This window comes from Parus major, chromosome 17, assembly GCF_001522545.3.
Source record: "Parus major isolate Abel chromosome 17, Parus_major1.1, whole genome shotgun sequence".
NCBI lineage: Eukaryota > Metazoa > Chordata > Aves > Passeriformes > Paridae > Parus > Parus major.
Window position 1 is genome coordinate 5,873,129 of NC_031785.1, and position 26,641 is coordinate 5,899,769.

The window sequence follows — 26,641 nt, forward strand, 5'->3', positions numbered from 1 at the left end:
CTGGGATTCGGGATGTCGGCCCCGGAGGGAGCTGCGATGGCCCGGCGGGACACGGGGACAAGCTGGGGCGTGGGCAGTGCTCACTTTGCGGAGGCAATATTGCGGAGGATAAAGACTCGATGTGGCACCCGGTGCCGTGGTCTGGTTGACATGGTGGTGTTCGATCGCAGGTTGGACTCAGAGAGTTTTCGTACTAGAGGTCTTTTTGAACCAGATTGATTCAGTGATTCTGTGTGAGAGACCCCGAGACCCCCTGAGCCCCCGTCCCAGCTGAGCCGCGGTGCTGAGGTGTCTCTGAAGCACTAAATGTAGCTACCTCGGCTGCGGCCATTGGGGGACAATTGTGTCATGCCACACCCAATGTCACCTGCAGCCTCACACGGTCGGGCCCGGCAGAGGACTACGACTCCCGGCATGTCCGTCGGCAGCAGGACTACAACTCCCGCCGCGCCCCTCAGCGGCAGACTACAACTCCCGGCGTTCTCTGTGGCGGGGTGACCACGGCTCTCCGGTGTGGCGGGGGTCCCGAGCCCTCAGCGCGGAGCCCTCAGCCCTGGCGGAGCTGGTGCCGCCGAGCGCGGGCCGCAGCCCGCCCCGCCACCTGCCGCCGCGGGCCCTGCCCAGGAGGTAGGAACCTGTTCCCTCTGCCCGTTCCCTCTGCCCATCCCCTCCCGGGCCGTGTCCCCGCCGAGGCGGCGGTACCGGCCCCTGACGCGGCATCCTCTGCTTTGCCAGGGTCTCGGCCGGCGGCCGGCGGAGCGGCACGGCCGGATTCAGGGCACCGGTGAGTCCTGCGCGGGGCTGCCCCGGGAGCCGCTCACACGTTCGCGGGAGCTCAGCCAGGCCCGGCGGGCCGTGTTTTGACTTGAGGGTGAAGGTGCTGGTTCCCCGGGTTAGTGCCGGCACCGCAGTTTGCGCTGTGTCGTGCTGGGAGTTTCTCCTAAAAGGCACATTATGATTTTTAATTATTTATTTTCACTTTGCAGTGTAACTCTTTAAAGTGCTGTCGAATATGGTATGGTGCAGACTAATATTATGTACACTGATCTATATTTTATTTGAACCCTTCCTCCCTGCCCTGGGGATATTCTTTTTTCCTTTTCTATTTTCTCCTGTTTTATCCAGTGACACACACACTATTTTCCCATGAGTGCTCCAGCATCTTATCTGAAGCTGAGTTCCTGCTACATGTCTTCTGTGTTCTACAGATCCCATCTCCAAAGTCCTTCCAGCCTAATGGAGCCAGTGAAGAAGCCCTGCGGTGTGAAATCGAAGAGCTGAAACGCAAAGACCTTGCTCTAGACCAGGAAATTGCACAATTATTGTCCGAGTATGTCCTTGGCAAGCTCAGTGTTCACTGTGATGCCTTAATTATTTTTGTTTTTAAAACAAAATGTGATCCAGGAATTGGAGCTGAGAGCTGACCTTCTGTGATGCCATTGTTGGCATGGTGCAATGTTGGTTACAGTGTTGTTGTAAGTGATGGGACTTGTTAGAGACAATCTTTCCACTTCATGTGGTAAAGCAAAACAAGTTTTACTAGGAGCTTGCATAAGAGGATTTTTTGCTTTAGCCTGGGTGTTCCTGAGGTAATTATGTGTTTACTGGGAACAGATAATTTTAGCCATTTGTTATTTGTTGTGAAGGACTGATATTTTCTAAGTTAAGTGTAGTGCATAGGATGGAAATGGTAGAACAACAAAGGCTGTTCCAGAACCCATTTATCATTTATCCTCAAGGATAAACAAACCTTAGCTACAGGACAAGAGGAGGTGGCCTCAGACTGTGCCAAGGGAACTTCAGGTTGGACATCAGGAGGAATTTCTTTGCTGAAAGCGTGATGAAACATTGGAATGGGCTGACCAGGGAGAGAATGGAGTCATGGTCCCTGGAGGTGTTCAAGAGATGACTGGATATGGCACCCAGTACTCTGGTTTAGTTAAAATGGTGGTGCTTGGCTAAAGGTTAGACTTAATGATCTTGGAGGTCTTTTCCATCCTAAATGATTCTATAATTCTTAATTTTTTCCTTATAAACAGGTTAGAGATACATGTCAATGGAATTCACCACACCTACTCTTGATTCTACTTGATTCTGAGAACTTGGGTGAATTGGCTCTCTTGAGCTTATTCAGAGCTTTCATGCTTATGCTTTGCAGCAACTGCACTTTGCTGTGTTTTTTTGGATTCTGAGGTGCCAGGCTTGAGTATCTCCCATAGCAGCAGGAACCCTCAGTCCCTCTGTGTCATTTGTGACATTTCTGATCTTATTTTACAGGGGCTACAGCCTGGAGGAACTAGACAAGCACATCTCACTTCTCCATGAGTACAATGAAATCAAAGATGCTGGGCAGATGCTCCTGGGCAAGCTAGGTAAGGAAGGGAAAGCTGTTCAAGACTTTTTTAGTCACTGTTTTCATACAGACACAGAAAGAAGTTGATACCATGGAGGCAAAGACTGTGTTGCAGATTCTTCACTTTAAAAAAAAAGTGTTTGGGCAAGCAGGAGGCACAGCTGCAAAACTATTCCTGGCTATGAGATGTGCTATGGGATAATTAGGGGAGGGAAACACCACATTTCTGACTCATCTGATCTTTGTTTAATGAAGGCAATGCTGTTTCTTTATTTCCTTTATAGCTGTTATCCGAGGAGTCACTACAAAACAGCTCTATCCTGAGTATGACCTGGAGCTCAGTGACTAGTCCTGAACCTGGAGACTGCCATGCCCTCCAAAAGTGACTGTCACTGGACCATTACACATTGGTGTCATCCTGGTTTAGAAGAAACAGAAGATGGAAAAGGAATCTTGGAAAAGGGATGTAGGCTTTTAGATCATTTCATGTACTACTGATCAACAGGATTTTTATTTTTGTTTTTGAAAGGTTGTAGTTCAGGTTGATGTTGAGCCTCTTCCATGGAGCCCTTGATTCCCTGCAGTATCCAGGGGCTGTTTGATTACAAATGGATGGAGGAAGTGAGGACATACAAATGTGCAATGTAATAGCTGCTTTGAAAGGAAAACCCTCAGAAGGGAAGAAAGAAGGCAGAAATTGTGGTTTGGGGGGTTTGGGGGTTTTATTTTGTTTTATTAACAAATCCAGAGAAGTCTGGGTGTTTTGCATTTTTGTACATACCTGCTCTGGTATCTGGAGGTTTTGTATCATTTCTGTAGTAAATGGTAAAATATAAAGTTGTGTTAACTGTCCACTCTGAATAAAGTAGTCTTCACATGTCAGTAATTTACTTTAAGAGCCTATAAAACATTGCATGAACTTGGGAACAAATTCTAGAACTATATTGAGACATCTATAACCTGAGTTATTAAAATGTCTTCTCTAGGAATGTGCAGGTGCAGAATCACTTTTCTTTGCTCTAAGTGCAGAGTCATGGTGGGAGTGAGCACTGTCCTGGACAGTGGAAGATGTTGGGAGCACAGTGTCAGTGTTAGGGCTGAGGGTGACTGCACAGACTAAATTTGGCTGCTTTGGGCAGTTGGAAGTGATGAAGTGCTCTGCTGACTGCAGATCTATTGTTCCCTTTTCACTCAGGCTTGGTGTTCTTCTGCCCATTTTTAGTTTCCAAGACCTTCTAGTCTCCACTTAGGCCCATGCTGCAGTCTGCTTGTTACTTCCAAATTTGAATCAAATTTATCTGTCTTCACTGTGATTGGGAGCCAGAAACTAAGCACATGGCTGCTGCTGAGAACAGATAATTGGTTTTGCACTCCTGGCTCTGAATGTGGCACAGAAACATCACTAATAAGTGTCTTGTTTTGCCTCAAAAACTCTGGGGAGTGGTCTCAAGCAGGGGGACAGAAAGAGCCTGTATATTCCATGATTCATCCAAGTAAGTCTCTTGCTGTGCAGGATATTTCCTGTGGCCTGACCAGAGTGGACTCTCAGGGGGATGTTCACACCCCTCCCCACCACATACCCCTCTGCCAAGTGTGGAACACTCATGTTTTGGAATAGTTTTAAGGGGAGGAAAAAAAGTCACAAGGTGGCAAGAACTGGGGAATGCAAACTTTGTTGCTAAAGTTACTGTTTTGGCCTGTATTTCCTGTGTAGAAGGACTGGTTCAGCCTGGAGTGTTCCAACCAAAATGTTCCTCTATCACTGACACAGGCAACTGGAAATTGTTTTTGCAATAGGAAGTATATATGGAAATTTTTCAGTTTGTGTGAGATGTGAGCTGAGAGGATGAAGTATAGTCCATTACGAAAGTTACTGAACGTTGTTCAAGGAGTGAGAAGTCCATGTTTTCTTCCCCACTATGTAGGAGCACTGGGGTTCAAACTTGGCAGCTGTAGCTGTGCAAGTGTCCTGCTTGCGGCTGCAGGGCTGGGTTTATGCTTCAGGTAGCACTGGGCAGGTGTCCAGGGAAGATCCCCTGATCCAAGTCCCTCGTCCATGGAGGATGAGAACAACCCAAGGACAGGGCACAGAGTACTTGGGGAATCCCTGCTGCTGGCACGATGGCTTTGCCAGGTGGTGGCAGCTGTGTTCCACATTCCAGGGCTGTTGTGGCTGCTCTGTGCAGCCCAGAGGAACCCAGAACTGAAAGTTAAGGACTCCAGGGATGCTTCGGGACAGGACTGCACACTGCCACTGAGATACTTCATCATGGCCCCTGTGACTGCCTCTCCCAGAGTTACTCTTTACCTTTATGGCTGTCACCTGGAGGATGAAACATGCTGGTCTTTGTCCAAGTCCAGGAGAGGAACAGAACAAATCTGCTTTCCATAAATAAACCTCCAGACTCACTAAGTATATAACTGGAAAATCACTGAGTGCAATAATGATAAGTGTAAATCCAGATTTTTACCTTAAATTTAGGAAGTGTTTCTGCAAAGTCAGACCCACCTATAAGGAGCTGGTAGAAACCAAATGGTATCACAGAGTTTATAGTTTCAGCAATGGCAGGACCTGCTGTCTGCAAGGAGCTGCTGCACAGGAGAATACCAGAGACCACTGAACACCCTTGGCTCTTCAGGAAAAAGGGTAAAATAGTAGCACTTGCTGGGTTTTTTATGGGTCCATGTACAAAGATGAGTACTGAGAGAACCAACCTCTTCCCAGTTAGGTTATTTTCAGTTTTATTTTTTGTGTATCCTGTGCATTAGTCCCCATTATAAACCACTTTTCATCATATGCCTACTCTGGATAAAACCATTTCCTTGCATTGCTTTGGGTAAGCTGTGCTTTCTCTTCAACATCCCTCATTGAGCCCAATTTTGAGCTCTCATGTGTCTGAGAGCAGGGCTAATGGAAAGAAAACACTCCAGGAGAACACTGGGAAAATAAAATCCATACAGCAGATAAGTTATGCTGCCAGTTGCAAAGAACAAATCTGTGCAGTCAAGGGAATACAGCTTTCTAAGACACTACTTCCTGCTGCTAAACAATTCAGGAATGGGTTTTTATATCCCTTAGCAACCTAATGTTCTCAAAATCAACAGGAATTTTGGCACAGCAACTTCCTGTTAATGAACTGTTTGTGATGCTTTAAAAAAAATGATACAGCCTGTCACTGAAGAAAATAAGGCCTCTGATAAAAGTCATCTCCAGGAAAGGGTGGAAGTGAACTGCAATTAACCTCTTCCCTTCTGCTGTCCATCATGTTGCTGGCACGTCGCTGCCGTATTGTGCTGCAGGGATTGCTCATGGACGCTCCTGCCGAGCATGCTCAACCATGTCCCCACCCAGCTGATGAAGAGGACTGTTCTCCCCATGTCCCAGGGTTTTCTCCAGCTCTGTTTCCACTTTGAGCTGACAGTTCTGAATTGCCTCCTGGATGCTCTGCAGGTTCCACTGGGTTCTCGGGAGAGCGTCGTCCACCGTGAAAACCCCGTCGCGTATTCTCCGCACTTGTGTGCACACAGCAGATGATTTCAGCTCCAGACCAATCTCATGAACCAGCTTCCGGAGGTACTGCTGAGTCTCGTGCAAGCAATGGATTTCTAGGAGGACAGAGACATTCTTTCAGAAGCAAAGCTTTGACACAAGCTCTGACATTGTAAATCCAGACATCACTCGCAGTTATGCTGAAAGAACTGGTTTGGCAGAAGACACTAAGAGCATGGTATGATTTTTCTGGAATACTGCAGGGTGTTCCACACCCTTCCAAAGTGAATACTTTAGAAAACAAACCTATAGATATAGAAGAGTAATGTAGAAATATAGGTATTTCAAAGGAGATAAAAAGGCACCTTTTTTAATAAGACAATTTGTGAGGGAAGGGGTACTGGCTACAGGAAAACAGACCACACTTTTAAAAAACCCAAAACCCAGCACTGAAATGCATTACACTGAAACATTGAGCTAAGAAGAATTTCCCCCACAGGTATTCATGATGCAAATTTTCCAGCCTTGGGTTTAGATGTGAACTGGCAAGGAGAAAGTTATGTGCCAGCTGGATTTACCAGAGAAATTACAAGTTGAGAAGAAATTCCCATCAACTCATTTTGCATTAAATAATGAGTAAGAAAATGAAGTTTACCAACTTATTTGCCATAATATATACTCAGAGCTCCCCAGTACATTCTGTGCCAGTCCTACCTAGCTGGAATTCTGGAAGTGAAAACTGGATGCATCGGACTGCTGTTATTATTGGGGGGCTTTTTCCCATGGGGCGAATCAACCCTTTGACAGCCAGCTCATATGCCTCTTGTGTTTTCATATCAATGTTAGAATACCTAGGAGAAAAAAAAAAGAGCACCAGAGACATTTAGAACTTCTCTCCAAAGAGATTCAAAATATGTGTCCATCCCAAATAAAACAGAGATGCAATTTTTATTCTTAGAACTATCCAGGGAGTTTTTGCATATATTTTAGTAGTGTATGTACTGTCAGTAGTGTAGCACAGTTTGGGAGGGAGGTACTTAGTCATGTCTGTGAGTTATTTTTGTCAGCCCTAATATAGCAGATTGGTCCTCAACCAGCAGACTGGAGATTTTGGGATACAAGGAAGACTTAACTGCAACCTCTCAGCAAAGCACAGAGCACTCAGTGTAACTCCTCTCTGCCCCTTGGTAGCACTCCAATCTCTAAAGACTTTGATTATTGGAAACAAAATCCTCTCATTTGTTTTGAAGACCAGCAAATGCTACTGGGATCAGATCAGCTCATTTCCCCGGTGGATACACACATCAGCAGGGCCTTTTGATTTGTCCCTTGAATGACAGCAAGAATCCGCTCCAGCTTCTCCCTTGTGATATGATCTGCAAATATTAAGGCAGAAACAAAGTCTCAATTATCCATCCAGAAACTGGAAAGCCTGAGAAGTGCCACTGAGGTATTGCCGTCCCTCAAGCAGGCACATCAAAAGGGGCTGATGAGAGCTGAGGGGTGGCCTTTGCAAGGTCACTTCCCCTGGCTCTACAGAGCTGGGCTGCAAAGGGAAAAGTTATTTTGCTTAACTGATTCCAAAATGTTGATGCTCCAGTTTTCTTATTGTATGTTTTCATTTAATAAAATCTCCTAACTACTATCTCCAAGTGTGATTCACAGGGAGATCTGGGTCCTGACCAAACCAGTAGCAACCACTGTGACCAGCATTCACACTGGCTATTGTGGTTAGATTTAGAACACGAGAACTACGACATCAACAAGGACTAGAAGACATTCAAGATGTGGCTTTTGTCATTGTGCAATTTACCTAATTAAATGCTTTGCAGTTAATCTGCTGTTTGGTGTTCTGTTTAAAAAAACAAAAACAAACGACATCAGTTTCTTACCAAATGTTGTCTTCTCTACTAAATTCCCTGTGTCTGAGAAGTCATCAGTGGCTTTACCAAAAAGCCCACCAACAGTATAAACCTGGAAGAAAGACAAAGAGTGCAAATTATCCAAAAAATGCTCCAAGCAATTGAGCAGCAGTATTGAATTCAACTGCTACAAGTGCAGGCTATGAGAGTTTTGCACAAAAAGACAGCAGCATCCTCTGCTCAAAAAGCCACAGGTGGATGCTCATGTGAAGGATGAAACTCTGAACTCTGAAAAGCTCACAGAAGCATTGGTAGGCCTGAGACTTAAGTGCAAAATCAGCATCACAATGCTGGTCTGGGGCACTGGGGCAGGATCAGAGTGCGATGGTGCTCTGGGGCTCCATGGCCCGCTCAGGGCCAGCACCTACCTTGGTCAGGTGGCAGTTATAGAGATCAGTGAGCAGCTTGTTCCCATGGCCGATGCCAAGCACTGAAACAGAAAATGGGGAACTTGTTATTCAGCCTCACAAAAAGTCACTGATGTGCATTTACACAGCACTGAACACGCACACCACTCTTGTCCCCTGGACAGGGCTGTATCCCCTCAGGAGTCACGTCTGAGCAGTGCAATCAGCCCCCCAGATTATTGTCTGGCATGAAAACCATAGGGCTGTAACCAGAGCTCTGGGATTTTCCCAGAACTCTCCACCTGGGCACCCGGGGCAAATGCTCAGCAGTGCCAGCCACAACAAAGCCAGTTCAGGTGGTGGAGCAGACAAGGGAATTAGCGTCCCCCAGCAAAACACCGTGTGCCTGGGTCTCTCCCATCCAGCTTTGCCAGTGGCTTGCTGGGACACTTCTGTATTTTAGTACTTAAACTCCCAGTGGGGCTGTGAGATCCAGGGGCTGCTGCAGAGCAATGGCCATGCATCCACCCTTCTCCCCTGCGTGGAAACCCATCACTTTGCAGACAGCAGAACACGGGGCTGCTCCGGGACCAGACCCACCGAAGACTCCCGAGGCTTTCACATCCAGCCGGTGACCTGCTCCGATCTTCAGCTTCCTGAACCGCGGGCCTAAGACTGCAACGGAGACAGTGATGGAGCCGGTCCGCAGCGCCTGCCCGGGGCTCCAACCGGTCCCCGGTTTCTCCCGGCCCAAACCCCGCCGTGCCCTTACCGAGGGGGTGATCGGCCAGCACCGGCACCCTGGCAGCCACCAGCTCCAGGGCCCCGCCGCCGCCCGGGGCCGGGGCTGGCAGGAAGCGGACTCGCTGCCGCGGGGGGCGGCCCGGTGCGGCGTTCAGCTCTGGAAGAGAAACGGGGCGGAGGGGTCAGGGGCGGCCGGAGAACCCCGGGGATGGGACGGGATGAGGATGAGGAGGGGATGGGGATGGGGAAGAGGATGGAGACGAGATGGGGATGGGATGGAGACGAGATGGGGATGGGATGGAGACGGGATGGGGATGGGATGGAGACGGGATGGGGATGGGATGGGCCCCACCGGTAGCCACTGGGGATGGGACTGGTTACGGGGTCCCGCCGCCCGCGCTCACCGCGCAGCAGCCGCGTCTCCACCGCCTCCCGGACGCGGCTCCACGCCACCCCCGCCGGCTTGTACACGGCGAACAGCCCGGCCAGCCCGGCCAGCCCGGCCGCCGCCATGGCCACCCCGCCCCGCCCCGCGCCGGGCGCTTCCGGGGCAGCGGCGGGGCCGGCACCGGGGATGCGGCAGCTGCTGCTGCGGGCGGCGCGGGCGGGGGTCCCGCTGCACCGGCGGGGTCCCGCTTCCCCAGGCAAGTGCCTCCCTCCGCAGCCCCTGCAGCCTCCGGACCAGCCCCTCAGCCGGGCCGCTCCGGTCCCTTACCCGCTGCTCCCCGCAGGCAGAGCCCGGCCGAGCCACAGCGAGCCGCGGGGCCGGGATGGACGCGGCGGGGAGGAGGAGGAGGAGATGGAAGGGTGGCACCAGCTGTACCCCGGGCACATCCCCACCAGCCCGCTGCAGAAGGCGCTGCTGGCCGCCGGCTCCGCGGTCATGGCGCTCTGTGACCCCTACAGACACGGTAAGGCCGGCGAGGGGAGCGCCTGACAGCCGCGTCCAGAAAACCCCGCTCCCTGCCTCCTCGGAGCTTCATAGGAGAGTTTGGGGCAGGCGTAGGGATAAGAACTGAGTCGGCGCAGAATTCTGTGAAAGACAGGGAGTGAGGAAACCCAAACACACCCCAGTGTGACCCCTTGTGATGCCACCCAGACCGGTCTGTTTCTCCAGAGTCCCCCAGACCTCATGCCTGCTCATCCATCCCACTCCCAGGAAGGGTCATGTGGGTGACACCAGGGTAGAGTAGTCCTGAAGCTGAAGATCTGTTGTTTGTGGAGTCCCCACTTTGCCACAGGCTTCCAGCCTGCTCCTGGTCAATGGGTTCATTGCCCTATTTCCTCACCTGCCAACAAAGAATAGCTGGGTGTTGCAAAAGTAGCTCTTGGGTCATTCTCTGGTCTCTTTTTCAGACATGGTGGCAGTCCTTGGGGAGACCACGGGCTGCCTGGCCCTGCCAAACCTGCGAGACAAGATGAAAAACCACCCTGAAGGTTACCGCATCCTCCAGTGCGTCCCTCCCCATCCCTCCCACCCTCACCGCGTGGTTTGTGGTGGGGAGGCAGACATGAGGCCAAGCGGGTTCCTTGACCCTGCTTGGAAGCAGCACAAGTGTTTTGTTAGCTCTAGCCCTCCAGGCTAACTTTATTTTTATTGTTCACAGGAGCCCTGTGACATGTCTAAGGGCAGGCACTACTTGCCTGTCTGTTCTGCTCTGCTGCTGGAACTGGCAGCTGCCAACACCACAAGATGCAGCAGCAGGCACAGGGGAGAAACTCATGGATGTGGATGCTGAGCAGTGATGAGAACACACTACATCCATGGGTTTCTTCCCTGTGCCTGCTGCTGCTGCATTTTCTTGCATTGGAGACTTTGTCTCTGCTGGTCTGCCTCCTCCTTAGGCTTCTATTTTTTTTCCTGGCTCAAGGTTAAATGAGGGTTCTCTTGTTTTCTTCTTTACGACTCTATCACTTCTGCTTCCATGTCTGCAAGGACTTGTTGAGTGCAGCAAGGCTGAGGACCAGGAGGGATTTCTCTTATTAACCAAGCTCTCACTGTATATCTGCTTGCCTTCTCCCTGTTCCCTGTTGTGTGTCACACCCGCTGCTTGTGTCACATAGCAGCTAGAGAAAAATTGCCTTTTGCCATATGTTTGTGCAGACCAGCCTCATCCTGGCTCAGGAAGTTGACTTGGTAGAACATCCAGAGCACTGGGATGGGGCTGAATCCCAGAAGAACTGCCCAAGCAGAGGACTGGGAAGGGACATACCCACCTGCACCTTGTCCTGTGGTATTGCAGGGATTTTCAGGGGTCTGAATTGGGCACACAGGTATTTTTGTTTTTATCCCCGAAGCTGCTGAGGTCCCTTTGACAACAAATACACAAGGAAATATCTGCAGCCAGTGTGAAACTGGTGCCAGTGCTGCTTATCTTCCTGGCACCTCCAGTCTAGGAGCTGAGCAGGTCCTGGATCCATTGTGGGGCTTTTATCATGGGAAGAGTTTACCCTGTGAATGGAAATAAAAGGGCTTTTGTTTACTTCCAAAGCTGTGAGGCACCTGTTTGCCAACAACCTGTAGAGGAGACCTTTCTCTGTGTGGCTGCCATGTGGCTGGTGGTGAAAGCCTGAGCAGGATTGAAATGAAACCTGTGTTTACAACAGATTCCTTCTTCTCTTTGGGGTTGTTAATTTGAAGCTCTGGCTGCTTTGCAAGGGCACTAAATTGCTCTGCTCTGCAATGTTGGCTGCTGCTGGGGGCTGTGCCTGGCTGGCAGCCTACACAGCAGCACTGTGCAGAGGACACCAGTGTTTTTCTCACCAGAGCTGTTACAACTGCACAAGATAAAAGCCCTTTTATTGCCAAGGTTTCAGGTATATCCTTTAAGCAATTTGTGTCCCAGCCTCCACAACAGAGGTGCAGACAGTGCTGTCCCTGCAGTGAGCAGTTAGGATCTGCACAGGGAAATAGCAAGGATAGGCAGAGGCAGGAGTGGGGGTTTCCAAGGGGTCTTTTTCTCCAGGACCAGCTGCTGTAGGTTTCACTGGGAGTCTCACTGGCCTGTGTTTTGCTTCCAGGGAACGGCCTCGCATCCGTCTCTCCACCCTGGACATGGCCAGGCTGCAGGGGCTGCCGGATGGCTCACTGGGCCGGGAGTATGTCCGGTTCTTGGAGGACAATGTGAGTGTGGGGTTTCATGGGCTGCAGATTTCTAGCTGGTGGCTGATCCCTGTGCTGGGAGCAACAGGTGAGATTCAGACATGGAGTTGAGTTGGACCTCTTTGGAGTTGCAGAAGGTTTCTCCAGACACCCGGATGCCGCCCAAGTTTGTTGATGATGAAGAGCTGGCATACGTGATCCAGCGGTACCGGGAAGTCCATGACCTGATGCACACCCTCCTGGGCATGCCAACCAACATGCTGGGTGAGCAGCAGCGGGCTCAGGGAGCTGCACTGCCAAGCCCACCAATTGTGCTTGGTTCCCCCCAAAAGTGGAGCAGGGTGGGCCAGCCAGACTCCCTGATCCTCAGCCCGGGTCAGTGTGTGGGGATTTTGCATCACCACTGTCCTACATCACTGGCTCTGTGGTGACCGAAAGGCCATGAGATGTCACCTTTTCCCTGCTGAGAGATGCTCTGCCCAAGCCCTGGGCACAGGCAGATGTGTGGTTTCTGCCTGGCAGGGAGGGTGGCAAGGAGGGAGGGATGTTTTGCAAGCTCTCTGTGAAGGCAGAAGGGAATTCCTGGTTACTCCTTATCTGCACGTCTCTGTGTCCTCTGCCCTTGTTTTGTGTCTGACTCAATAGCAAGTCACAAGTGCAGCCTTGTGGGTGCCTGTGGGAACCAGCATGACTGGTCTCCTCTGCAGGCTTTGCCCAAGTCCAGGCAGTTTTGTAAAAGGCCTGTGCTGGGAGACCAGGAGAGCCACACGGAGCATCGGGCCTTGGCACTGCATTGCTGAGGTCTGCAGGGAGTTGGACTGCCTGGGATGTGTTCCCCAAGCTCCCAGGGCTTGTGGGATGCCATCCCTCTGGGGTGTGTGAGTGGTGTGTGACAAGGCCTATCCTGGCACAGGATGAGGCCATGGCCAGGCTTAGGAAGCATTCTCAAGTAGCCATCCTTGGGAAGGGCAGATGTACAGCCTGTGCTGAGAAGCCTCGCAGCCCTGGCTGGCCCTTGATCCTGTCTGCTCACAACCTCCCTGCTCCCTCCCAGGTGAGGTGGTGGTGAAGTGGTTTGAAGCCATCCAGACAGGGCTGCCCATGTGTGTCCTGGGAGCAGCGTTTGGCCCAGTCCGGCTCAGCACACGGTAGGTGCCCAGTCTCTGCCCTGGGTACACCCAGCCAGTGTGGCACTTTCCTGTGTCCACTGGGGACAAAGAGGGGACACTGCTGCAGGGGGGAGTCAGCCACGAATCCCTCCGTCAGCCTACTGCTGTCCCCACATCCCAAGGAAGTGGTGACAACTTTGCCTTGTCACTGAAGCAGAACCTGATGCTTAATCTGCATTCAACAGCAGCTCCCCTGTGCCAGGCAGGAGCAGTTCCCAGGCCCTGGATGGGCATGTGTTGAGGGCCAGCAGAACCATCACCACACTGGCAGCTGTTCCCTACCCCAGTGCATCTGTTTTGGTGGCCCAGCAGTTGCAGAACCTGAGTTCTGGCCTTAGGTTGGTGCTGACTGTAGCCTTCCTGGCACACCATCTTCTGTGCCTCAGTTTCCCCTGTGAGTTAAGCAGAAGGAATGCCAGGAAGTTAGAGAGATACATGGGATGCATGGGCTTGGCATCAGCCTACAATGGGGACTTGGAGAAGGAAATTAACAAAATGTGGATATCAACACTGCCACCACCTGTATGGTTTGTTCCAGAAAGCTGCAGGTCCTGGCCACCGAGCTGGTTCCCTGGGCGATTCGGAGCGGGCTCAACTCCAGCTGTGTCCTGAACATCTACTACGAGCAGCGCTGGGAGCAGCCAGTGGAGTCCCTGCGGGAGGAGCTCGGCATCTTCCCACCCCCGGCCGTGCCAGTGTGAGAGCTCATGTCAGGAAGGGCACAGGGGATCCCTGTTGGCAGCCAGCAGCCGGCCCCAGCCGCGCTCCACATCCTCCTGCCCTGCCCGGGGGCACAGCGTGGCTGTAGCTCTGCCACCACGGACCCGAGGGCTGTGTTTCCTCCTGCCAAGAGCTGGCACCAACCTGTTGGTTAGGGGCCAACTGGCACCTCCCTGTGCTGTGACAAAAAGTCGACCTTTTTTGCTGTTTGTGATTTTGGTTGCGGGATGTCAAGGTCAGATGTGTCTTTGCCAGCTGGTCTGGCTGCTCAGGTCTCCCAGCAGCAGGATTTTGGTACTGGCGCTCCCAAATGCTGGGATGGGGAGGGAGCACATTGCAGCAAACTGATGCCTTGGCCTTCTGCAGCTCCAGGGCTGTGCAGCTAAATCCTTCCTCCCACCCTTCCCATCCTGGGAAGATCAAGGCTTCAAATCTTGGGGCTGCCCTGCGCTGGAGCTAAACCCGTGATTTCCAGAGGAGCGCAGGGGCAGGTTTGGTGCGTGCAGTGGTGAAATCCCATTTTATATTAGTGCCTAACTAGTCTCCTGTTGGGTCATATTGGATGTGCCTCACTGCCTGCCTCAGAGACCAGGCAGTGTGTGATTGTGTGCCCACGGGGCAGGCAGGGAAATACCTCTGGATATTTTCCCTCCTGGATTGGCTGTTTTGAGAGCTGATCCCAGTCTGCTGTGTCTCCCTGTAGTCCCTCCCCATCAAAAATTATGAAATCCTCATAATTTTGCTGGCTGTTCAGTAGGAATCATCCCTTCCTAGGGCAGCAAAATGACACTGTTGGGATTATGGGATTGAATCCAGTGAGTGCAGAAACAGCGGCTGCTGGTGCTGTGTCTGGGAGCTGATTGCTGTCTGGGTTAATTAAACTGTGCTCCAGACTGCCAGGGAGCAGAGTTTCTGGATGTGATGGCAAAGAGCCACGAGGCCAGGGGCTCTTTGTTCATGTGTGTTTGCTGTTGGAATTCCTTCTTGTTTAATAAAATCCACATTGGGGCTTGTAGTTCATTCCCCCTGTCCTTTTGCCCCATCTCCCCTTCTGAGCTGGAGGTCTGGTGTGAAACCTCACCCCTTTTTGGCTCCAACCCAGACTCTCTTTTTCTGACTTCTCAGTCACCCTGCAAGCCAGACTTTGGGTTTTTCCTCCAAATCCTCCCTTGGCCCCCATAGTTATTTCAAGCGGATACTGAAAGACAGCATATAAATACATCCTGTAGCTGCCAGAAAAACACACAGTGTGGGTTGTCCTAGTGCAGTGGTCGAGATGAAAGAAACGTTTGCCTCTAAAATGACCCAGAAACGTCAGAGCCTTGGGGTGGATAAACCAAAGGGCAGCAAAGATTTTGCTACCAGGAACTGGGAGCAGCAGCCAAGGAAACGTGGGAAATGACAGCCGTGAGAGAAGCTTTTGCTGCATTTTGGGTTATTTAATGAGGCCTTGAAGTGTCCGGGCTGTCAGTGTTGGTGATGCCGCCTTCGCACAGCCACGTGTGGCTCAGTGGGCTGGTGCCAGCACTACAGAAATGGCACATCGTGTAATTTTAAACGGCATCTGCTCAGCCGGATCAAGTGACAGTCTCTGTGGCTCCTGTTCCTGCAGCCAGCGCTTGAGGAGCCTGCGGAAAGAAGGCGGTAGAGGAAGCAGAGGGTGATGTGGAGAGGGCAGACACCAGAAATGAAAAACGAAAATGCTTTTTTTGGAGAGGATCTATTCGCTGTGGGCAAGCGGCAGCTCCACCATGCCTGTAACAGTAACTCCTGAAGTGCTGGGACGGGTGTCTGGCCACGCTCCCCGCTGGGGCCGGGTTTTCCCCGCTGCCCGGGCCGCCCCTGACCCCGCTTCCAAAACGGGTCTCGCCGTCCGCGCTCTCCCAAGGACGGGCGGGCCGTGCGCGGCGGCAGCGCCCGGGGGCGGCCGCGGGTGTCCCCGGCCCGACGCAGCCGCCGAGCCCCGAGAGCGATCGCCGCGCCCCGGCGGCAAAATGCGACTCTGGTGGGACTCGAACCCACAACCTTTGAATGACTCCCGTCACACGCTAGAAGTCCAATGCGCTATCCATTGCGCCACAGAGCCCTCGCTCTGGCGCGCCGCCCTCACCGCCTCTTCCCCGCGCCCCGCCCGCCCCGCCCGCGCCACCGTTCCCCGGCACGGCGTCCGTCACCGCGGGGCCGGGCCGGTGCACCGGGCGGGACTACAGCTCCCGGCGGCCCGCGCTGCCCACCCCTCCCCGCCCCTGCCGCAGAATCGGGCGGGCCCCGCTCCCGGTGCAGGTGGCCGGGCCGCAGCGGACGCCCCGGAGTCCGGTAAGAGCGTGGCACCATCCTCCCCATGCCGGTCCGTCAGCTCCCGCCGCCGCGGCGCAGCGCTCCCTCCGCGCGGGCGGCCCTGCGGGCTCCCCATCAGGCGCCGCGGCCCTGCGGGCGGCAGCGGGGTCCCTCCGCCCCGCCGGTCTCCGCATGAGGTACCGGGGCTCCTCGTGGGGCAGCGTGGCAAGCGCCGGGACCGCTCGGTCTCCCGGTCTCCCCCCGAGCGCGCCGCGGGCCCTCGCCCTGCCGAGAGCGGCTGTGCCCGGGCGGTTCCGGGGCCTGGCCGGGGCTGGTGGCAGGGCCCGGCTGCATCCCGGTGCGGGGCCCTCCCGGCCTTTCTGCATCGGGTGATGGGGCTGGGACAGCGCTGCTCCACCTCCCTGCTGGGGTCCTCGGGAGGGTGAGGCGGGGGTCCCTGCCCAGGGCAGGTGGGGGACAGGTGCCTCCCAGGTGCCATTAGCGCTGGGGCTTCTCACAGCCCGGCCACCCGCTCTGTCACCCGCTCCCCGGGCCCTCCTCGGGCTCGGTGCTCCCGGATGGATCCTCGCTCTTTGCATCGGTGCCTGCGGGCTGTGAGCCACAGGCAGGGCTTCGTTTTCTCTGTTGCAGCTGGACAAGACCTGAATCTGTAACGCAGGGCTGGAGGTCTCTGGCAGCGACACACCGGGTATCTCTAGGGAATCTCTCCCCGGTTATCTCCGCAGGAGGCACCGGGATGCCGGAGTGAGGTGGAGATACGAGCAGAGGATAACAGGGGCTTGCCTGAGCCTGCCTTGCCTTCAAGCGGGAGATTAAGCACTTTGCTGCCCACACAGAGTGGGGCTCCCCCGCTGCTGCCTCTCCACATCTGGCTGGTGCGAGGCTCTAACCGAGGGCTCAGGTCCCGGCTGAGGCACAGTAGTTTGGTGGTGATCTAAAAGTTGCCCTTAATTGCAAAGAGAGGCTCCCAGGAAAAATCACAGTGAGTCCTGGCCTGCTAAAAGGCAGAGGGACAGTGTTGTGGGACGTCACGTCTGGGAGCTAGGTGTTGGTGGAGACTGGCACAAGGGGGAATCTCAGGGTAAGGGCTGTGGCTGGGAAAATGTCTCCAGGGGACACCTGGGAGTGGCGTCTTGTGCTCTGATGCCCCCCCAGCCTGCTGCTGGTGCCACCACTCATGTCAGGACACAGTGACCGTGTGGCACTGCCTTGGCTCCCAGCCTGCCAGCATCTGGTATCAAATCCACAGAAGCTCCTTGGGTCTGAGGGGACTGCACAGAGCAGAGGGAAAGCCACAGGTGTGGCTCTCAGCCCCGCCAATAGTAGAAGAGCCTATGCAGGGCTTCCAGCTTCAGAGCAGGGAATCAATCTTCAAGAGGGAAATGATGCAAGTGTTTCCTTCCTCTCTGGCCTGTGTCCATGCCAGGAAGGGCCAGTTTTATCTAGGAGCTGTGAGGGTCACATCTCTCTCATTTTCCTCCTCCCAGTGCTGTTGCCTGAAAAGAGGCATTGCTAGCTGACCGTCTCTGAATCTCAGAGCCACTTGTGGGGTGTGTCTGGGATGGGGATAGAGACGTTGTTTTGGAGGGACCAGAGACGGAGTCACTGTCCCCAGGGAATGGGGCAGGGGCCTTGGGCACTCCTGGCAGCAGCAACAGCCCTTGTTCTGCCCACTCCAGCCTGGCCTCATCCCTGACTTACTCTGGCTGTGTCTCCAGCCTAGCCAGGCCAGGAAACTGCCCGTCAACATGATGGTTTGCAAACACAAACAGAGCTCAAAGAACTGAGTTTCCTGTCCCTGATTCTGTCTGAACTGTGTTGTGGAGCACATGAGGCTGTGCTCTTCCAACAGCTGCAATGGCTGTCCTGGAGCCAGGCATGCAGGAGAGCTCGTGCTCGGGGTCTGGGAGACTCTGGATTTTGAGAACAGAGGGATTCTGGGGTAGAGTGGTGGCTTCCAATCATCTGTACAAGGTCTCCTGCCATGACTTAGCTCACACATCCATGGAAGTGACTTTATCCTGCATCTCATGTTGCTGGGGCGTGGCCAGACCCCTGGCTGGTGTGCAGGATGTGGCTCCCCAGGTGGGAATGGCCAGGCTCTTGCACCAAGCAGCGCCCGTGCTGATGGCTCATTTGGAGGCCATCTCCAAGGCCAGATAAAGTTACATCTCTGGGAGCTCTGAGCTGCTGGGTTACATCCTCACTGCCAGGAGGACTGATGACTCAGGGACCTCATCCAGGAAACTGGGGGCTGCTCAGGCATCCCACACCCATGGGATTGTTATCAGCAGGTCCAGTGTGCGTGGGTTGATGGCCGTGGTTTCTCTTTCCCCGCAGGCCACGATGCTGCGTTTGGCTGCTTTTGCAGCTGTGCTGCTGTTCTTGAGGGTCACTCTGGAACTGTCCTGGGCCCAGGCCATACCTGCTCTCTTCGTCTTCTACCTGGCATCTGGTGGATGGGACTTCTTCCTCATATTCCTCAGGACATTACCAAGGGACATCAGGTAGGTGTCCTGTCTGGGATGGCCCATGGGTGCCATGGATTCCATCCACCCCCGGCCCTCTGCTCTGCCTTGATGTATGTGTATATGTGAACACAGCCCCTGACTCCTTGCACAGCCTGGGTTTCTGCTGGCACCTGGCCTGGCTGGAAGGAGAGCTCCCTCTGCCATGTCCGGGTGACTCCAAACTCTTGGGCAAACTTCCCGAGAAGGATAGATTTCAGCTGAGCTCAAAGTCTATTGATTGTCCTTGTACTTCACCTGTCCCTAAAGCTGCTGGTGTAGCACCAGGGCCCTGTGCAGGGTTTATTCTGAGTTGGTATCAGGATGTGCTAGCTCCTGACAAGGATTTGTGGGGGAGGGAGTGGTGGTACCTCTTGGAGAGCACCTTAGGCTCAAAAATGCCCCTTTGATCGAGGACATCCCTGTCTGCAGACTTCCATAACACATCTCCCTGGCCTCCATCAGTCCCTGGCTATGAGCATCTTTGCAGATGTGTTCTGCCTATGTGCACACTGCTCAGGGGAGCACACAGAGCTGCTGCTGACCTGGAGTGGGGTCTGGTGTAAGTGCTGGGCTGTTGCAGCTCCTTGGAAGGTCCTTGTGCTGTGCTGGCTTTGCTGGAGGAATGCAGGGGTCACTGAGCAGCTGCCCTCTTGCTCCTCTTGCTTTGGCAGCACGGGGCTGGTCCTGTTGAAGGTGAAGTGGCAGGTATGGAAGCACGTGAGGGAGAAGAACACAATTGCCAAGATCTTCCAGAAGACCGCAAGGAAGTATCCAGAGAAGACAGCACTGATCTTCCAAGGCACCGGCGAGAGCTGGACCTTCCGTCAACTGGACGAGTACTCCAACCAGGTGGCCAATTTCTTCTATGGCCAAGGCTTCCGCTCGGGTGACGTGGTGGCGCTTTTCATGGAGTCCCGCAATCAGTACGTGGGGCTGTGGCTCGGCCTGGCCAAGATCGGGGTGGAGACAGCCCTCGTGAATTCCCACCTGCGCTTGGAGGCCTTGCTGCACTGCATCACCATCTCCAGCTCCAAAGCTGTGGTGTTTGGGGTGGAAATGATGGAAGGTGAGGGGCTGGCAGATGTTTTGGGAGTGCTTTGGACTGGAGGGAGGTGTGCCTGGTCAGTGGGTTCAGTGTTCCTTTCCTGCCCGTCACAGAACAGAGATCTGGAAGAGGGTGGACATTGGAATCATCCAGAAATTAGATTTGGATTTGGCTTTTTTGTTGTTGCTGGTTGCTTTGGACACTGGGCAGGATCTGGAGTGCAGTGCTGTCTGCCTCCCAAACAGGCCAGCCTGAGGGTATGAGGATCCTTCCTTGTGTCTCTCATGTCCATTCCCAGCATGGACACCTAGGCTGGGCTGGGCCTGCCCCACTGCACGGGAGGAGCCTCCCCTTGCTCTCCATGGCTGTTGCAACATCCCTGCAGCACCTCCGGCATCCATCCAGCTCCTTGTGTGTTTCAGCCCACACCTCTGAGGTTGAAGGTGTCAACAGACCTCTTGGCACCAAAGAGGTTTTGGATGGGGAAGGGTGGAAAACAGGATCTTCTGGTCCCTGAAGAGGTCTGGGCTGTGGCCCCAGCATCTGTTAATCATGGGAACAACATCTGCCTGGGATGGGAGCCCTCTGGGGACTCCACCAAGCACAATGGGAGTACTGCTACCTGGGGCAGGTGTCCCCTCAGACTGTGGGAACACAGGGGGTCTCTGTGCTGTAGCCACCCTGCCGCTTTTCTCCAGCTCCCCTCTTTACCTTTGCAGCAATGCAGGAAGTGCAGCCCTCCCTGGATAAATCCATCAATCTATTCTGGTCCGGGGAAGAAAATCCTAAATCTGTGCTTCCTGGTGCAAAACACCTGGACCCCCTCCTGCAGATGGCCCAGCGACACCAGCCAGCTCCCCCTGATAAGGGCTTTCTTGGTATGTGGTCAGCTCTTGGGGCCAGACTTGTGGTGGTGATTTTGAGGGTTAGCTGGCTACCACTCTGTCAAGACTGCTGGGTATGCTGATGGCAAGGAGTGTTTGGGATGGGTCTTACTCCAGTGTTGGAAGACCAGCCCTGTGTGGAGCAATATCCTGTCATACCCTCCATGTGTCTGACAAACCTGATCTGCCCAGGGTGATCCCAGCATGTTCATGGTGTTGTTACACGAGAGTTTTGGCTCAGCTGGCACAAGTAGAGTGTTTAAATTTTGCTTGTCCCCCTCCCCTGGTTCACCTAGCTCCTAGATTGGGAATGTGATCCTGTCTTCTCATTGCTCCCCAGATAAACTCTTCTACATCTACACCTCTGGCACGACGGGGCTGCCCAAGGCTGCCATTGTGGTTAACTGCCGGTAAGGCTGTGGGCAGGGTCTCAGGGAGGATGGGGCTGAGCTCTGTCCTGTCCTAGCACAGCACCCCTGACCCCGCTCCTGACATGCCTTTTCACCCTCCCCTCAGGTACTTCCGCATGTCCAGCTTAGTTTTTTATGGTTTTCGGATGAGTTCCGATGATGTGATGTACGATTGTCTCCCGCTCTACCATGCTGCAGGTAACATGTGCCATGAGCCTGGCACCCTGGGACTGGCTCTTCCCTCAGCCAAGGCCAGGGCTTGGGCTGAAGGCTGGAGTGGCTGTGATCTCCATGTTGAGGAGTATGAGACTGCTGCTTGCAGTGTGTGACTGAGGCTTTTTCTGCTTTTTCCCTGGAAGCCAAGAATCGATCTGGCTGACCTTTGGAGCAGGGAGTGTGTGGGTAGGGCATTATCCTACCCTGGTTTTGGAATATCTGTTGCTTACTGCTGCTGGGGGGAAAGTTTAGGGGAGGGGAAGCAGTATCTGCCTGCCTGGCTGAGACATGCAGGGATGTTTAGGTGCAAAGTGCTGCCCTACACGTTACTGCCACGTGTCTCCTCCCATGTGCCTGTGGTCCTGGGGGCTTTGGCTGGGTGAACCCCCACTGCTGTGAGCCAGCAATGGCCTCTGCCTTGCCCTGCCAGTTCTTCCCTCAGGTGGGCTGGGTTGGAGGTGTTTGGGGACTGAGGGCTTTCCTGGCTGCCTCTCTGCAGGGAACATCGTGGGGATTGGGCAGTGCCTGCTGCAGGGCATGACGGTTGTCATCCGCAAGAAGTTCTCGGCCTCACACTTTTGGGAGGACTGTGTGAAATACAACTGCACGGTGAGGCTGTGGGGCAAGGGAGCAGCAGGAAGTGGGCAGTGAAGCCTGGGGGTCTGTGCCATGCTGGGGAGAGCCCAGCTGCTGGAAGTGGGGGATGCCTGGATTGGTTCTGTCTTTCCAAACCACCTTTCAGGGTGGTGGGGCTGTGTCCTTTCCCACCTGGGCTGGTAACTCTGTATGTCCTCCTCACATTCTAGCATTAGCCAGGAGATAGTGGAGGGGTTTCACAGCTGGAGAGGTGCGTTAAACCAGGGAAGGACAGGCTGGATGAGTTTGCAGAACTTCTCTTTATTACTGCAGCCTCTTTAGCAAACTTTGGGTGTGTTGTGCCATTCCTTCCTGCCCTGAAGAAACCTCAGACAACCCAGGGCCTGGCAGAGGGGTCCCCTAGTGAGTCTTCCCTCTCTGTTGCTCCCAGATTGTGCAGTACATCGGGGAGATCTGCCGCTACCTGCTGAACCAGCCATACCAGGACACGGAGCGGCAGCACCGGGTGCGCATGGCCGTGGGCAATGGGCTGCGGGCCTCCATCTGGAGGGAGTTCATGGCCCGCTTTGGCATCGCCCAGGTGGCCGAGTTCTACGGGGCCACCGAGTGCAACTGCAGCCTGGGAAACTTTGATGGCAATGTAAGGCCCCACAATCCTCCTTCATGTCCCAAAGGGTGACAGCTGGCCTGGGCAGGGTTGGAAACCCAAATGGGCTGTTTGCTCCTTGGCATGGGTTGCCATCCACCCAGAGGGGTTTTGGCTGTTGTGTGGTGCCACCTCTGTGATGTCCTGGGAGTGTGGACATCCAATAGGGGATGTCCTGCTGATGGACAAATATGGCTACATGGGTTCAGGTGGGACAAATGTCCTTGCTACCCACAGCTCTGAGCTCTTTCTGTTCTAGGTTGGGTCATGCGGCTTCAACAGCAGGATCCTACCAGGTGTGTACCCCATTGGTTTGGTGAAGGTGGATGAAGACACTATGGAGCTGATCCGGGGACCAGATGGTGTCTGTATCAGCTGCAAACCAGGTGAGGACAACTGCAGGGATAAAATCTCAGCCCTGTGTGAGTGTGAGTGTTCCACGATACTTCACAATAATTTCCCTGGATTTGTCTCTGCTTAGTTAAACCACACCAACCCCATTAGACACCTTTTTTCTTGGGAGATCGGGAGGTGGTGTTTCCCCACTTCATCCCCTCTTTTCACTGCAGGGGAGCCAGGGCAGCTGGTGGGTCGCATTGTCAGGAGCAATCCCCTGCAGCACTTCGATGGTTACCTGAATCAGTCAGCCACCAACAAGAAGATTGCCAGGGATGTGTTTACAAAAGGGGATGCTGCCTATCTCACAGGTGAGGGCAGCAGGACCCCTCTGTCTGCTGGGAGTGGAGGAGAAGGGCACCTGTGTGGGAGTGGGGACTCTTCCAGGGTAGCAGCACTGCCCTGAGATGCCCCAGGGTTGCTTCTAGCTGACACCTCATTTTTTTGCCTGCTCATTGCTTTCCAATAGGGGATGTCCTGGTGATGGACAAATATGGCTACATGTACTTCCGAGACCGCACCGGGGACACGTTCCGATGGAAAGGGGAGAACGTCTCCACCACAGAGGTGGAGGGAACACTGAGCCGCATCCTCAACCTGACGGACGTGGTGGTTTATGGTGTGGAGGTCCCAGGTAGCTAAGAGGGAAGTGGACAATCAGGAGAGGCAGGCAGGCCTCCAAGACTTCAGTGTGAACATATCCTGCATGTCCAAATTGATGTGTCCTTTGACAAGAGAGTAGACTGAGGCTCCCTGTGGGTGAGCTGGGAAGAGGGACAAGAGGTGTGGCTAGCAGGAACCAGAGGGTTTCCTCACTCTCTTAAGCTTTGGTCTGATTCTGGCTGGTTTGTAAGGACCCTGTGTCCTCTCTGGCCATGACTGTGACCTTAGGGTGTTACTGGCAGCCCTGGCCACAGGGCAGTGACAGAGCAGTGACACAGCTGGACATGCCAGTGCTTCAGTACAAGGCAGGATCTTGCTGGTGCAGGGCAGAGGGGAGATGATGCTACAGGGACAGTGTGTCTGAGTGCTCTTTATTTTCTGCCTCTTAGGGATTGAAGGGAAGGCAGGAATGGCAGCCATCGCCGACCCAGAGAACTCCTGTGACCTAGAAGACTTTTCCAGCAAGCTGAAAAAGGCCCTGCCACTCTATGCACGTCCCGTCTTCCTGCGGTTCCTGCACGAGGTCTCCAAGACAAGTGAGCCATGGCATGCACACTCACACTGGACATGGAGCTGAGGGAGCCTGGGAGGGGAAAACCTGGTTACAGAGATCAGTCTGTAGGGTGAGGATGGAGCCTCTGCCACACAGAGCCCTTGGCCAGTTCCTCAGGTGGTTTTGAGGCATGGGGAAGCAAGGCTGGGTCTGGAGCAACATAGGTGTGGGGGGGGTGGAAGTGTGTATGGATAGTGAGTCCTTACTTCTCATTCTCTCCCATTCCAGGCACTTACAAGTTCCAGAAGATGGAGCTGAGGAAGCAGGGCTTTGACCCCACGCTGGTGAAGGACAGGTTGTATTTTCTGGACTCCAGGCAAGGCTGTTACCTGCCACTGGACCAGGCAGCATTCAGCAGAATCCAGTCGGGAGACCAGAAGCTGTAACTGGTGGGGCTCAAGCAAGGCACCTCCCAAATCCTGCTGGGGAGAGGGGGCAAGGCAGGCACTGGGGAAGGAAAGGTTCACGGAGTGATATAAAAGGCACGCTAGAAATTTTATTTGACAGGTTTTACAGATAAGGGTTTGGGGGGAGCACAGAGGGGATTGGGGGGAGGGGGATGGTCACATACCAAAGCATTGACTCATTATGGCTTTATTTTCTACTTGGTACAGTGGTGGTGGTCCCATGCCATGATGCCATGGGAGGGGCAGGGCCCTGGCCAGTTGAGGAGGGGTGGGGTGCCCCTACCATTCTGCTTCGCTTTTCCTGTCTTTCCCTACCTTTTCCTGCCTGAAGCAACCCTTCCTTGTGAAGGCCATGAAGGGACCAGTGCTGGGGTCTTCCCCACTCCTCTACCAAGCAGCCAGCTCCTCCTTGGCACAGGGACCCAGCTGGCACAGGGAAGGTGGGTGCTAGGCGCAACCCTTCCCTCTGCTCAGCCCTGCTGGTGTTGTGTGTCTGCTGTGAATCAGGGGAGCAGGGTAGTGTTGGGCTCAGGAGGGGGACAGGGGTGTGTTTCTGCCATGCCGTTCTCTCTCCTGGGGATGACATTTCTATTTTTCACAATCACACGCACATCATATTATATTAAAAAAAAAAATATATATATATATGTGTGTGTGTGTATATATATATATATATAATACACGCTGACTTTTTTTTTTTGTCAATCTTAATTTATTGTCTGTACTTTTGAATGTGTCCCGGGTTTGTGCAGTAGGTGGAGGGATAGCCCAGACCTGTCCTCTCTTGGAGAATCCTTTTCTCTCTCAAGGAGACAGGATGCTCATCTCTGGGGATGGGGCTGATGCTCATCTTCCAGCGTGGATGCAGCTGTAAATGTCTTTGTGGCCTTGCTCCATGGTGGAGGACATGAGCAAATCCTACTATCTTGTGGACACCTCTCCGGGTTTTTTACTTCCATCTTTTGTGGATGCAGCATTGTTTTGTGGACCTTCTTCCTTGCAGAAAGCAAGTGGGAGAGTGGGAAGAAGGGCTGAGTTTGCCTTTGCTTAAATGTACTCAGGAGGTAACTTGCCTGGGGAAAGAACGTCCTCTGGAGAGTGGCCTCTGTGAGAGCCTGACTTCATGTGCTCTGCATCCCTTCCCAAAAGAGCCCTCCCTGTCTCCAGCACTGGAGCTGGGGCCTGAACTGAAATGTCTGTGTGAAACACCTGATTTGTGCTATGTGAATTCCCCATGTTTGTGTCTGACATGAAACAGCCTCAGCAGAGATGTTCGATTCCAGTCCTCAGAAAACATGCAGAAATTTCTCTTCCAGAGAAAACTCTGGGTTGGGTTGTTTTTTGGTTGTTTTTTTTTTTTAATAATTTGTTTTTATGCTTTTAGCAGGATTACTCCTTAAAATGACACCTGTCTTTTGTGAGGGGCAGGGTGTGTCTGCCCTTCTAGCTGTGCTTCCACACCAATGTACCTGCGTGCCCCAGTCCGTCCTGGTCTCACAATTAAACACAAGTATGGGTCTATGCTGGTGTTTCCTACTTCTTCCTTGTACAGTCCTGCTCTGTGAGGGAAGGTGGGGGACTGTGCTGGTTTGGGAACTGCCACTCCAGAGCATCAACTCCTGTGTGCATTTTGGCTCATCTTAGAGCTGGGGAGCAAGCCCCTGCTGCTGGGTTTAATGGCTGTGTGAACACAACATGTTGATCAGACCCTCCCCAGTTTTCTCCAACTCTCCACACACAGTTTTTCCTTGTTCTGTCCTCAGCATTGTCATCCCAATTTGCTCTGGCCCAGTTCTCTCTGTTTACCCTGGGACATGTGGCTCTTCCACTCCTCTCCTGTTCTTTATTTCCTCTTTCTGCTGCTTCTCTCTGTGTTTGTCCATGCTGAACTTCCCAGCTTATTTCTGCCCTTGCATACAAATTTGTTGGTAGCCATTCCACTTCCCTTGCTGTCAGAACCATCTTTTTGACCTTCTGCATCCAACCCTGGTGAGAGGAGAAGTTGGTATGAGGTATCTTGATATGAGGAACAAATGTCTTCCATGAGCCTGAGCGAAATGTGTTGCCTGGTGAAACACAGCGTAAGAAAAGTGTTGGAAATTTACATCCTTTATATACCAACTTCACCTTTGCACATGTTCAAGTGGGTGTCCTCTCCAGCATCTCTA

At 53.4% G+C, this 26,641-nt stretch overlaps 4 protein-coding genes and 1 non-coding gene across 7 annotated transcripts; 3 read left to right on the forward strand and 2 right to left on the reverse strand.

Moving 5' to 3' along the window:
* Window positions 1-12: 12 nt before the first annotated feature.
* On the forward strand, window positions 13-3,243 carry SWI5 (SWI5 homologous recombination repair protein). The gene is made up of 6 exons (XM_015644526.2): window positions 13-170; window positions 301-627; window positions 736-784; window positions 1,209-1,330; window positions 2,278-2,372; window positions 2,638-3,243. Exons 1-6 carry the CDS (start codon window positions 13-15, stop codon window positions 2,700-2,702), a joined length of 816 nt encoding a protein of 271 aa, XP_015500012.1. The 3' UTR covers window positions 2,703-3,243.
* A 1,811-nt stretch (window positions 3,244-5,054) lies between these two features.
* TRUB2 (TruB pseudouridine synthase family member 2) lies at window positions 5,055-9,387 on the reverse strand. The gene is made up of 8 exons (XM_015644675.3): window positions 9,261-9,387; window positions 8,885-9,013; window positions 8,713-8,787; window positions 8,134-8,195; window positions 7,736-7,817; window positions 7,147-7,219; window positions 6,558-6,694; window positions 5,055-5,959 (listed from the first exon to the last, which is right to left on the reverse strand). The coding sequence occupies exons 1-8, from the start codon at window positions 9,367-9,369 to the stop codon at window positions 5,661-5,663; spliced, it is 966 nt and encodes a 321-aa protein (XP_015500161.1). The 5' UTR covers window positions 9,370-9,387; the 3' UTR covers window positions 5,055-5,660.
* A 37-nt stretch (window positions 9,388-9,424) lies between these two features.
* COQ4 (coenzyme Q4) lies at window positions 9,425-14,863 on the forward strand. 3 transcript variants are annotated; one of them, XM_015645267.2, is made up of 7 exons: window positions 9,425-9,500; window positions 9,588-9,767; window positions 10,213-10,309; window positions 11,878-11,980; window positions 12,088-12,223; window positions 13,014-13,107; window positions 13,667-14,863. In XM_015645267.2, exons 1-7 carry the CDS (start codon window positions 9,431-9,433, stop codon window positions 13,827-13,829), a joined length of 843 nt encoding a protein of 280 aa, XP_015500753.1. In that variant the 5' UTR covers window positions 9,425-9,430; the 3' UTR covers window positions 13,830-14,863. The 3 variants fall into 3 exon arrangements, with proteins under 3 accessions (XP_015500753.1, XP_015500754.1, XP_033374305.1); XM_015645268.2 differs by having other exon boundaries at window positions 12,094-12,223; XM_033518414.1 differs by lacking the exons at window positions 9,425-9,500; window positions 9,588-9,767; window positions 10,213-10,309 and adding an exon at window positions 10,607-11,130.
* A 982-nt stretch (window positions 14,864-15,845) lies between these two features.
* On the reverse strand, window positions 15,846-15,934 carry TRNAR-UCU. The gene is given in 2 exon segments: window positions 15,846-15,881; window positions 15,898-15,934. It is a non-coding gene; the product is annotated as a tRNA-Arg (tRNA).
* Window positions 15,935-16,058: 124 nt separating this feature from the next.
* SLC27A4 (solute carrier family 27 member 4) lies at window positions 16,059-25,994 on the forward strand. The gene is made up of 13 exons (XM_015645251.1): window positions 16,059-16,164; window positions 18,487-18,653; window positions 19,328-19,722; window positions 20,421-20,579; window positions 20,926-20,995; window positions 21,102-21,193; window positions 21,711-21,820; window positions 22,239-22,448; window positions 22,714-22,840; window positions 23,024-23,161; window positions 23,320-23,484; window positions 23,903-24,049; window positions 24,295-25,994. The coding sequence occupies exons 2-13, from the start codon at window positions 18,493-18,495 to the stop codon at window positions 24,450-24,452; spliced, it is 1,932 nt and encodes a 643-aa protein (XP_015500737.1). The 5' UTR covers window positions 16,059-16,164; window positions 18,487-18,492; the 3' UTR covers window positions 24,453-25,994.
* Window positions 25,995-26,641: the final 647 nt, after the last annotated feature.